The sequence below is a fragment of the Nerophis ophidion genome, linkage group LG23 (genome assembly GCF_033978795.1).
Source record: "Nerophis ophidion isolate RoL-2023_Sa linkage group LG23, RoL_Noph_v1.0, whole genome shotgun sequence".
Taxonomy (NCBI): Eukaryota; Metazoa; Chordata; class Actinopteri; order Syngnathiformes; family Syngnathidae; genus Nerophis; species Nerophis ophidion.
Window position 1 is genome coordinate 42,420,816 of NC_084633.1, and position 12,249 is coordinate 42,433,064.

Genomic DNA, 12,249 nt, shown 5'->3' on the forward strand with positions numbered 1-12,249 from the left:
TGAGTTGCATCCCAAGAACACCATACCTACTTTGAAGCTTGGTGATGGAAACATCATGCTTTGGGGCTGTTTTTCTGCTAAGGGGACAGGACGATTGATCCGTGTTAAGGAAAGAATGAATGGGGCCATGTATCCTGAGATTTGGAGCCAAAACCTCCTTCCATCAGTGAGAGCTTTGAATGCTTGACCAAATACTTATTTTCCACCATCATTTACAAATAAATTCTTTAAAATTCCTACAATGTGAATTTCTGGATTTTTTTTTTCACATTCTGTCTCACAGTTGAAGTGTACCTATGATGAAAATGACAGACCTCTGTCATCATTTGAAGTGGGAGAACTTGCACAATCGCTGGCTGACTAAATACTTTTTGCCCCACTGTATATACAAATGTCTGTTCTTCATCATCCTCTGCACACTTGAAACCAATTTGAATCTTGCCAAGGCGATATTTTAGCTGGAAATTACACAAAAAGTGGAAAAACACTAAGACGATGAAAGATAATGAAAGAAATCAAAACACAATGTTTCCATAAGTTTTTCTCCAAAATTGAATGGTTATTGAAATAAAAACAGCAAATATTTTTAATATGGGTCCCTATCACATCTTTTAAAGCCATTGACTACATTTCTGCGTCATTTCCAGTAAAGAAAAAAAAATAACTTGAGCGCATTCTATATAGCTATTATTATGGATATTGTGTACATCCATCCATCCATTTTCTACAACTTGTCCCTCTCGGGGTAACGGGGGAGGTTGGAACCTATCCCAGCTGCACTCACACACAAATCCACGCGTGTGTGTGTATATACGTACTGTATGTATTTATAAACATACACATGCATATGTATACATATACAGTACATGTATATACATGTATCTATTCTATATATGTATATAGAAGTGTGTGTGTTTGCGTGCATGCGTGTGCTTACATAAACGTGTGTATATATATATATATATATATATATATATATATATATATATATATATATATATATAAAAATAAGATTGAGTCAAAGTAATATTTTTTCCTGGACTGGAAATTACAAGAAAGTAGCAAAGACATGTTAGGGGCCCAAATAAAAGATATTTAACATTTTTATTTCAACTCTAAAGGCTTAGTGGCCACATGCGTGGACAACACCTTTTAGCTCTTATTTCCAAAATGGTGTACACTACTGAATTGGGGTCTTATGGCCACTTATGTGGACAATTGTACTGCCATCTGGTGGTGTCAGAAGGGTATAACATACAACGGAAAGCTATAAGAATAAGCATGTCACTAAACATAACGTACACGTTTGTGTACTTATGGACTAAGTACACTATATCAAAATATGATTTTTATTTTTTATTCTAATTAGGGTCAAATAAGCCCAAATAGCAAAGATTAATAATAAAAAAAAGGATTTAACAAACAACTTGGGCCTTAAGAGGTTAATAATCATTTAAATCTCCCTGAGAGCCAGTGTCCTCTGTGGTGGACATTATTTTTTTTAGAGTTACACATTTTGTGAAGAAAAGAAAATTGCCTTTTAGGCAAAAGACAAATGTCTACTGCAGTGGACATACATACATCCCTTTGGTGTAAAGTTTACATGTAAATTCTTCCTAGCTTCTATTGCAATACTTGACTCATGTGATTATTTTTTATTAAACATACATTGTGTAAAATGCATTCTGTCAACCAAACAAAAACTGTGTGTTTTTTGTTTTATTAATATCAGGGGTTAATAAAATGTGTCTTTAACCATTCCCATTCAGAGCTCACTTCTTAACTCGGGCAGACAGAAATAAGACGAGTATAGAATTTGTCAGAGATGTTTCATTGTTCCAACTGGTATACAAGATGAAAACTTTGCAGAGAGCGATGGTGATCAACACCGCCATGTAGCACACATGAATCCATTGACTGTGCTAAAAGACTGGTATAGGTGGGTAAAATGTGCTTATAGAGCCATGCTGTTTAGATTACTTGTCATGTTTCATTGCTAAGCTTAATTTAGTACTGAAGGTGTGCATTTTCAATCCATTTCCTTCACGTACCAGTCCGGCAGGAAAGAATAAGAGGAGTTCCTGTGAACAGAGTAGGTCACATCGGAGCCCTCGTCCCTGGAGAACAGATATACCACACTGCAACAGAGAGAATAGCTGTTAGCAGGCTAAACTGATCTTTATCAACAAAAGCTCTCACCAGGGATCGTCTTCGGTCGCCACCTTCTTGACAAAAGACAGGAATTTGCTGCAGAAGTTCATGCAGACATTTGGCTTCCAGAAGTTTACCTCACGCTGCTCAAAAGATACAAATAGTTATTCTTTGTTTACCATTGCAATGACATCTAACAACAACAACAACGGTGTACCTCAGCAATCTTGGGAATATCGCTGACTTCAAAAGTCTTCACAGACTCAACAATTCCGTCGTCGTTACGGAAGCCTGCGACGATGCGAGGGACTCCGAGAAGGTAGGACTGTGCCCACCACTGGTTGAGCTTATACCTGACAAGAAAGAAAAGGAGTCAGAGAACAAAGCCAAATAAGATCTACTAGGCTGCGTCCACATTTTTGGTTTGGTACTCTGGTATGGACCAAAAATGTTAAAAGATTGGTTTTGGTACTTATCACTCATACGGGTATTTTTTATTATTGGACCAAATGATACTTTTTTTGTCTGGGAGATGGCGCCGCTGTAGTGGCTGCTGAGCGCAGGAGCTCTGGGTTCTTGTCTTTCCCCCTTTGTGTTTGTGCTGGTTCCCCTCTTGTTTTTGTCTGTGTTTCTTGGATCAGCCCTCTCCAGGACTGTGCAACACGGGGTGACACTTTGGTGGATTCTGCCCTGCTTTTTGCTGCTTTTTTGGGAACTTTAGAATGCGTGGCTTTGTTTGCCCCAGAGACAGGCTGCTGGCTCTCTGCCACGCTGGAGTCTGCGTGTAGAAACCGGAAGAGAAGCGCAGGAGCAGACAGGGCTGCGGCGCTAGTAGGGTTGGGCGTCGGCATAGACGAGCTTCACGCAACCCTGGCTCAGTGGGCATGTACCGGACACTTCTGTCTCTTTGGATGGATTCTCGCTAATCCGCGTGGACTGGACATTGGCCAAGAGTTTGTGGTGGGCAGCCTCGGGCGGAGTCGGCTCTCTTGCTTGCTTTGTGGATGTGACGATCTGTCACATCACATCTTATGTTTCCTTAGTTTGTGTTTATTTCCTGTGTAGCGCTCGTATTTCTGGTTCCTTTTCCTGCATGACTCTTTCCCCTCACCTGCCGCTGATTGCCAGCCTGGCCACACCAGATAGTGGTTGTCAATCAGCTGGCTTCTATAATAGCCTGCATGGCCCTTTCATCAGGGCTCGAGCATTGTTTCCGTTACTGTTAGCTGCACGCTGTGTGCATGACTCTCTTCCGGTGTTGAATATAATGATATACTTGTCTTACCTGCACGTCATCCTCCTGTCTTCTGCTTCTTGGGGTCATGACTACTGCAGCCATGCAAGTAAGTGACAGAATCTTCAAGACAAAAAGTGACCTTGTGGAAATGCCTGTCGGCGAAATTTAGCTGAGGTTTTGGACTGCACATGTTTTGGAGGACATGAACGCCTGTTCCGGTTAGTTCGGTTCCAACCCACAGCAAGCTCGCTCATATTCCCTCCGCCGCTACCTCCTGTGCTGCGCCCAGCATTGCCCCACCGCCTTCCGCTCTTCCAGTGGGACTTCCAACGCTGCTTCCTGCCTAGTCTCAAGTAGGTCTGCCCACACAACCATCTGCCTTGTCTCAAGTGAGTCTATTGACGACGCCACTTCCAGCTTGTACCCCAGCCCAGCTTCTTCCTGCTAGTCCAGTGACGGCTCCTCTGGAGCCTACCGCGCTGTCCAATTGGGACTCTGCACGGTACGTGTCGTTGTTAAAGTAACCTCCATACTTGCTGGCTGGAAAATTGCAACATTACCTAAAGGTAGTCCGCTGCGAGTATGCCCATTTGCCCCCCAAGTGTTTGAGCCACTACCAAGTCTGCAACCAGACGTAAAGCCACTTCGAACCAAGGTATGGAAATATGGTACCGTTTGACTTTACGCAAATTGTTCCCTTTACTACCAACGGAATTCAGTCAGTCCCTTTTAAAAGTACCAAATTCGGTATTAGTTCCTAAGCATTGCCAACCTGTGGAATTTGTCACGCTGTTTGGTTGTGTGGATACTTCCTGTTGTCTTCAGCTCAATGTAGCAGGCTGGAGGATCTGGTGCTTTAGAATCTTTATCTCGGCAATCCACTTCCCCGGAGAACAGGAGACTGTGATCTGCGAGACGGGTTTGGACCACGATGTAGAAGGCCTCGTTAGAGTTGACCACGCCACTCGAATCCGGTAATCCGTCAATGGTATCTTCAGGGACAAATAGTATATCAATTGTAACAGAACAAAACCAGAGTACAAAACAATCAAAAAGACCACTATGCACTCCAGCCCGACCCAGCCAGTTTTAAAAGCCAATCCTTGTCTGGAAGTTACGGGTCTGACTTGCCGACTTCTCTTACCCGGATTTTTTTAACGTGTGATGCCAGATGTACAGCAGTGGCCATTGCTAAAGACTGCAAGGGAAGTTTAGCTTACCCTAAAATATAAAAAATAGTGGTCAAATATATTCTTTTGCGTTTGCATTTCATTGAATAAATGCGTAGGTTGTGTTTGACTTTTGTTTGGAATCAGCTAGATTTACTTTACAAAAGGTAATTGTGGGATATTTTTCTTGTTGCCCCACTTACATTTGATTCTATGAAATGTTTGGATATATTTAGTGTTTCGAGTAGGCACAAGAAGAAGAAAAAACAAGACACAGAGGGAAATTGTGGGGACACCAAGTCAAAAAGTTTAGGGACCCCTGAAATAGACTCTCCTACCTGAAGACATGTACTGCTCAAACTTGTACCCCCAGTACATGTTCTCTTCATGACTCTCAGTACGATGGGCTCTACTTTGGCGAGCAGCTTCTGTTTCTACTTCATTGATGTAAAGCGTTCCTCTAAACTTGGTGACGGCCAGCAACCATCTTGACAGTTTTTGATATGGGGTTGTCAACAAGCGTGTCAGGCGGCCACGGGATGTCACAAAGTCAAAATCCAAAGCTCTGAGGAGAGAGAAAAAGGTAAGCTGCATTAAATGTATCATGTAACCCACAGGTGTCCAATCTTTTTCCACTGAAGGCCGTACACTAAATAGAATCAATCAATCAGGCCATTTTGATATTTTACATTTTAAAATTAATACAATATATAATCTTTTTTAAACCTTTGGGGCTCCCCTCAAGCTTGGTCCCAGGGACCAGCAAGGGTCTCACTCAGAAAAATAAGTCATATATTAATATTTTATATTATTCAACGCCTAAATCTCTCTAGATCAACTTCAGTTCCATCTGTCAATAGAAATGTAGATTTTAATTCTTTTTTAATGTTGCATGCCCTTTTTGTCAACTTGTTTCATGGCATTAACACAAAATTTGCAATATTTCACTCAACCCACCAAAAAATGTTCAAGTGAAATATTTGATGTGAAAAAAAAAGTCATAACTTTCTATGTGTAAGTCTCCAGATCAACTTCAGATCGAGCCATCGATTATTGGTTTTTATTTTACGTGTTTTTTTTCAAATTTGGTTTATTTTTATGACCTTTTTGTCAAACTTTGTTTTTCATATGTCAAACACAAAAAATACAATATTTTCCCCGACAAAATATTTCAAAGTGGAATTTTTGATGTTGAGTATTTTGAGCATACTTGCCAACCCTCCCGGATTTTCCGGGAAACTCCTGAAATTCAGCGCCTCTCCCGAAAACCTCCCAGAAGAAATTATCTCCCAAAATTCAGCCGGAGCTGGAGGCCACGCTCCCTCCAACTCCACGCGGACATTAGTGGGGACACCCTGTTTTCACGTCCACTTTCCTACTATATAAAAGGCTAGCCTGCCCAATCACGTTACATCTACAGATAAGAATAACAAACTGCACACAAGGAGATGAAGCAGAAGAACGAGGAAGCTACAGCCATGGCGACGCCTTTTGTAATAGTGTTTTATGTTGTCTGTTGCCATCTCCTGGTGAATGTTGGCTATAGCGTTATGGGGTTGCTTTCTGATTGGCCAACGATTTACGTGCTGTTGTGCACCTGACGGCAAGTGAGGGAGACTGTTCTGACGCCCACAGTAAAGAGACGTAACTTCATTACGTCGCCTGGTTATTGACTCCAACCCAATATATTACACCGTCCTACCATGAATTGATGAAGGTGGACCCCGACTTAAACAAGTTGAAAAACTTATTGGGGTGTTACCATTTAGTGGTCAATTGTACGGAATATGTACTGTACTGTGCAATCTACTAATAAAAGTATCAATCAATCAATCAAGTCCATCAGCAAAATGAAGAAATATGCTTGCGAGTTCCAAGATGAATGGAAACAAGAATTTCTGCTAATCCAGGAGAGTTGGAAGGGGTATGTTGCCTGTAAAATTTGTAGAACAGACTTCTCCATTGAACACGGCGGCCCAACGGATATATTCAGCCATGAACGCTCAGCGAAGCACAAAGCGTCCGCAGCGCAGCATTGTTCACAAACCAGTATTATGGCCCACCTCATGCTGAGACAAAGATGGCTATGCTGATAGCTGGAAGCAACATCCTGTTCGCATTTGCACGTCTACAACAAATCTGTGAAGAATATGTTCCCGGATTCAGGGATTGTTCGCCAGTACGCAAATGGCAGAACAAAGGTTACTCAAATAGTGAAAGGTAAGTGTCGTTTTTTTTTAGTAACCAGCAAGCACAGTACAGTTAGTAGAACAACTGTGTTTTTATTACTGTGTATTTGATAGGTGCCGTCTGAAATTCAACTATTTCTTTTATTTATACTGCATATATAAAAAAAAATAATATATATAGCTAGAATTCACTGAGAATCAAGTATTTCATACATAAATGTATATATTTATATACATATATATATGAAATATATACTGTATGAAATACTTGAGTTGGTGAATTGTAGCTGTAAATATACTCCTCCCCTCTTAACCACCCCCCCCCGCCCCAACCATGCCTCTGCCCTACCCCCGACTGATTTTGAGCCTTGAATAGGTCCATACTTCATAAAATTGATTTAGATTTTCTTTTTCTGCGAAAGGACAGTTTTAAATGAAACACACACACTGCATGTCAGATTTGTGGTATTAGAGTTAACATTTCTTGTTACATTTACCTATATGCTTTTAGTTCACTTTTTAATGTATTTTTTATTTTTCAAACCAATATATTTAGAATGTGTCATGGGCGGAGGACCGCGAAAACATTAGGTGCGGGTCCCAAATGGCAACCCTGCCACACTTTGAACACCCCCCATCTAAAGAAAACATTGGTCAGTATAGTATTCTTACGATGAAGACGACGATGACAGCGCCTTCTGTTTGAGGTCTGACTTGTTGGCTAAGATCCAACAGAGGATGTGGTCCAGACTTTTTGCCAAACTCTCATCTCTCTTCACATAGCGGTCGGGGTAGCCGTCCTTTAGATCAAATTGCGGGGCTCGGTGAGGTTCCACATAGTATCTCATCCGACTCTTGTCATGGATGACTTTCCGCTCTGAGTCGAGGGAAAATGAACCCACCTCAACTCGTTTTTCGAATAGAGGGGCTTCATTTACATAAGAGTTGTAGTGAGTACTCAAAGACATTGTTCTAAAAAAGGAGACAGGGAGATAAGTTCAAACAATTGAGGTAAAAGTAGCATAAAAAGCCCTCAAAAACTCACGGACGCCGGCTGAAGTGTCAAGCTGCTGATCCCACTGTGAAGTCCTCCAGCTATGTTGCCTTGCACTGCTTTTGTTCCTGGGTAAGTGTAGCTTTCACTTTCGTTTCTCAGACACTGACTGAGTTTCACTTTCCAGAGGGAGTCCAACTCTTCCCCGCCCCAAGAAGTATCGTTAGGCAGAGTTTTATTTGGAATCTGCCCTGTCCAGTCACCTAGGCAAATCATATATTTGACGCAGATAGCCATCTTAGCTGTACAGCTTTGCTTTGCTTTTGCAAAAGAGAAGTCTGGGATATTTCTGTTGTTGCCCTATTTGTATTGGACTTGATTAGATGGTTTTATTTAGTGTTTGGCACAGCCGGACCGGAGTAAGGGGAGTTAGAAAGAAGGAAAAACAAAAAGAAGGGTGGCGGGGGAGAGGGGCTTTGAGGATGTGTCATTTATTGCCAAAGAATTACTTGCAAGGTTGCTTCTTGTTGACTCTTTTATTATTGTTCAGCAGCTCACATGCCAACATTAACTCTTACTAGCTGGTTTAAGCACCAAACTATTAAACAGAACAAGAAGCAAGGAATTGGGCAGAGACAGTGTTCAATTTTGCTCATGAGGAGAACGCATGGTGCTGCACACTCAGTTACGTCTCGCCCTACGCTCTGAGGAACAGCCCACGCGCTCCTCTATTTATTTAGTTTAGGAGGCTGAGGCTGGTTGACATTCAGTCGGTCACTGAAGCTGCTTCTAAAGGGAGGGGTCACACATTATTCGAGCAGCTCAGTACGCACAATACGTGATTTTTCATAACGGAATGTGCTGGCCTTGTGATTGCGCCCTGTCTCTGCTTCGTCTGCCCGCTGTTGATAGGACTTATCTTCGTTGAGGTGCTGGTTCGTCCTTGACTGTTAGCAAGCTGAAACACAGAAAACATCTGTGGCGAAGGCACTCCTCACATGCCGAGGAATATAATGAGTTGTGTGCCTTTGCACGAGAAGAAAAAGTACAGCATGAGCATAGTAGATAATAACCAGAGCAACGGCCTTTAAGCATAAGAGTTGTGTGCTAACTCATAAATCATTATTCTAACACTTACACTTGCGGAACTCCCCCCTTGACCACTACTCATGAACTCGGATCAATGCGTGCATACCCAAAACAGTCACCTGAACACCACACTCATGACATCTGACCTCTTTTGAGTCTAAGACATTAAAGGCCTACTGAAAGCCACTACTAGCCACCACGCAGTCTGATAGTTTATATATCAATGATGAAATATTAACATTGCAACACATGACAATACGGCCGCTTTAGTTTACTAAATTGCAATTTTAAATTTCCTGGGACTTTTTTCTTGAAAACATTGTGTAATGATGACGCGTACGCGTGACGTCACGGGCTGTTATGAATATGAGCGCTGCACACACACACAGCTAAAAGTCGTCTGCTTTAACGGCATAATTACACGGTATTTTGGACATCTGTGTTGCTGAATCTTCCTCAATTTGTTCAATTAATATTGAAGAAGTCACAGTAGAAAGACGGAGTTGGGAAGCTTCAGCCTTTAGCCACACAAACACACGGTGATTCCTTGTTTAAAATTCACGCTGGTGAAACTTGGATCCCAACCGAATGTCAACCAGCAGGTTTCGGTGAGAAAATTGTGGTTAAAAAGTCGCCTCTTACCGGAGATCAGCTGAGCTTGTGGCTCCCGTACAGCTGCCGTCGACTTCCCCGAGACATGGCGTCAAGACACCCGTGGACACACCCCTCCGACTATCAGGTAATATTAAACTCACTAAAACACTAGCAACACAATAGAAAGATAAGGGATTTCCCAGAATTATCCTAGTAAATGTCTCTAAAAACATCAGAATCTGTCTCAATGCAACGCGATTGTAATCGTGTTTTTTTCCCCTAGTCCGTCGCTATCAATCTCCTCAAACACGAATCTTTCATCCTCGCTCAAATTAATGTGGAAATTGTCGTTTTCTCGGTCTGAATAGCTGTTTTTGTTGGAGGCTCCCATTATAATCAATGTGAATATGTGAGGAGCCATCAACATGTGACGTCATCGTCTGCTACTTCCTGTAGAGGCAGGGCTTTTCTCTTAGCACCGAAAGTTGCCAACTTTATCGTGGATGTTCTCTACTAAATCCTTTCAGCAAAAATATGGCAAAATGATGAAGTATGACACATAGAATGGAGCTGCTATCCCCGTTTGAATAAGAACATCTCATTTCAGTAGGCCTTTAAATGTATGCAAACAATAACCTGCTGTGTCCTTTCTCCTAAGAATTCTACAAGAGAGGCAAGTAATGAGAATGGCAATTAAAGTAAGTATGACTAACATACAGCGTAGACACATCTTCATTCAGTTCCCTTTTTTCCTATTATTTCCCTGAGGGTATGGGGGTAGACTGCCCTTTCACCTCTATAGCTGCCGGACATTATTCTCCTCTGGCTATGTGTTAACAAAGTCTTTCAGTCTGTCAGCTGGGTGGAAATCACCTGAGCCCGATCATGTCCATCATGCTCTGCTGGGACAGGTGGATCTGGATGTGAGCACAGGGGTGATGGTGCTTGTTCACTCGGGACAGGTGGATCTGGATGTGAGTACAGGGGTGATGGTGCTTGTTCACTCGGGACAGGTGGATCTGGATGTGAGCACAGGGGTGATGGTGCTTGTTCACTCGGGACAGGTGGATCTGGATGTGAGCACAGGGGTGATGGTGCTTGTTCACTCGGGACAGGTGGATCTGGATGTGAGCACAGGGGTGATGGTGCTTGTTCACTCGGGACAGGTGGATCTGGATGTGAGCACAGGGGTGATGGTGCTTGTTCACTCGGGACAGGTGGATCTGGATGTGAGCACAGGGGTGATGGTGCTTGTTCACTCGGGACAGGTGGATCTGGATGTGAGCACAGGTGCGATGGTGCTTGTTCACTCGGGACAGGTGGATCTGGATGTGAGCACAGGGGTGATGGTGCTTGTTCACTCGGGACAGGTGGATCTGGATGTGAGCACAGGGGTGATGGTGCTTGTTCACTCGGGACAGGTGGATCTGGATGTGAGCACAGGTGCGATGGTGCTTGTTCACTCACTTGTGTGCTCAGTGTCTCGTCTGGCTGTCAAACAGGAAGGAAGGTTGGGCATGAGTGGCGCCAGTTCCCCTGCAGTGTTCCACGGTCCGTGAGAATCCGGTAAGACCTTGGTGTTGTGTGTAGTTGTTGACTGTAAGGTTTTACTACTTAGGAAGGAGCTAAACCTTGTAGTATTTTATACCTATCTTGCTGATTGTATTGCACATATAAATATGCTTGATATGTAGATCCTTTTTCACTTTTGTGTCCGACACATCCCTTCCACAAAGCAGATGCACAAATAAATGTGAGCTACACACTCCCATGAACAACCAGCAGAAGGCACTGCAGCCAGAGCGGTCTGGGTCACACAGCATTATATGCAAAATGCTCAGAGTTCTCTGGACAAAAACAATCCACGTCTTTACAGAGAGAACACACAACGGGCCTGAGCTAGCTAATGTTAGCGTTGTATTATCTAATGCTAATTTATCCAGCTAATCTGAAAGACAGGGCTAGCTGCTTATTTTATTCTATCAATGCCGTTTAATGACCTTTTCCCGATGTAGATACTGATCTCTTATCAGGCTGCAGTGCCCTCTGCTGGTCCTCAATTATATTTGTCATTTGGGACTGGAGTACTTCAAACCATTGGGCACCAAACAAGAGGTACTGGGTTCAAGTCCCAGTAAGGAGTCAGTCTTTTGTTTCACATTCTTTGTGGTTTAGTGAGACAGGTTCTCAATTAAATATGTCATTGGTTCCTGAAATCTGTCTCTAAGAAGACCAAAGATAGCTGAATGGTTAAAGCAGCTCGCTCCCAATCAAAGGGGCCTGGATTCCAACCTTTCTCAGGTGAGATCCACCCAGGAAGGTGACTGAATGAAACCCTGATTAACTCTCAGAATCATATTTACATAACACTTTGCAACAGTTGCCTCTGTTACTTTCACACAGTCATACATTGCAGGTTGGTGGTGGTAAGCTACCTTTACACCAGCTGGGACCAAGGTGGGTGCTGTGCCTTGCCCAAGGACACAACGGTAGCAGAAGATGGAATCGAACCATTCTGTAGGCTGATTAAATGATTGATTGCTTAAGCTGGCAATTTGTGATGTCGTCTCAGGTCAGCAAGCTGACCAGCAGAGCCAAGATGGCGGAGACCACCAAGAGCGTGGGTGTAGTGCTGCCACCTGCTGGTCTCTTGTGTGTAGTGCCGCCACCTGCTGGCCTCTTGTGTGTAGTGCCGCCACCTGCTGGTCTCTTGTGTGTAGTGCTGCCACCTGCTGGTCTCTTGTGTGTAGTGCTGCCACCTGCTGGTCTCTTGTGTGTAGTGCTGCCACCTGCTGGTCTCTTGTGTGTAGTGCTGCCACCTGCTGG

At 43.1% G+C, this 12,249-nt stretch overlaps 1 protein-coding gene across 2 annotated transcripts; it reads right to left on the reverse strand.

Moving 5' to 3' along the window:
* Positions 1–1,812: 1,812 nt before the first annotated feature.
* LOC133541338 (decapping and exoribonuclease protein-like) lies at positions 1,813–7,998 on the reverse strand. 2 transcript variants are annotated; one of them, XM_061884704.1, is made up of 7 exons: positions 7,796–7,998; positions 7,419–7,718; positions 4,896–5,122; positions 4,161–4,380; positions 2,369–2,504; positions 2,200–2,294; positions 1,813–2,138 (listed from the first exon to the last, which is right to left on the reverse strand). In XM_061884704.1, exons 2-7 carry the CDS (start codon positions 7,712–7,714, stop codon positions 2,030–2,032), a joined length of 1,083 nt encoding a protein of 360 aa, XP_061740688.1. In that variant the 5' UTR covers positions 7,715–7,718; positions 7,796–7,998; the 3' UTR covers positions 1,813–2,029. The 2 variants fall into 2 exon arrangements, with proteins under 2 accessions (XP_061740688.1, XP_061740687.1); XM_061884703.1 differs by having other exon boundaries at positions 7,792–7,948.
* Positions 7,999–12,249: the final 4,251 nt, after the last annotated feature.

What these genes read in the sequence shown, in the direction of transcription:
- LOC133541338 (XM_061884704.1), bottom strand. Translation starts at nt 7,714, where the DNA reads ATGTCTTTGAGTACTCACTACAACTCTTATGTAAATGAAGCCCCTCTA. An exon ending in CTGTCATCGTCGTCTTCATC is followed by an intron (nt 5,123 to 7,418) that starts GTAAGAATACTA and finishes CTCTCTCCTCAG; the next exon opens with AGCTTTGGATTTTGACTTTG. An exon ending in GCGACCGAAGACGATCCCTG is followed by an intron (nt 2,139 to 2,199) that starts GTGAGAGCTTTT and finishes TCTCTGTTGCAG; the next exon opens with TGTGGTATATCTGTTCTCCA.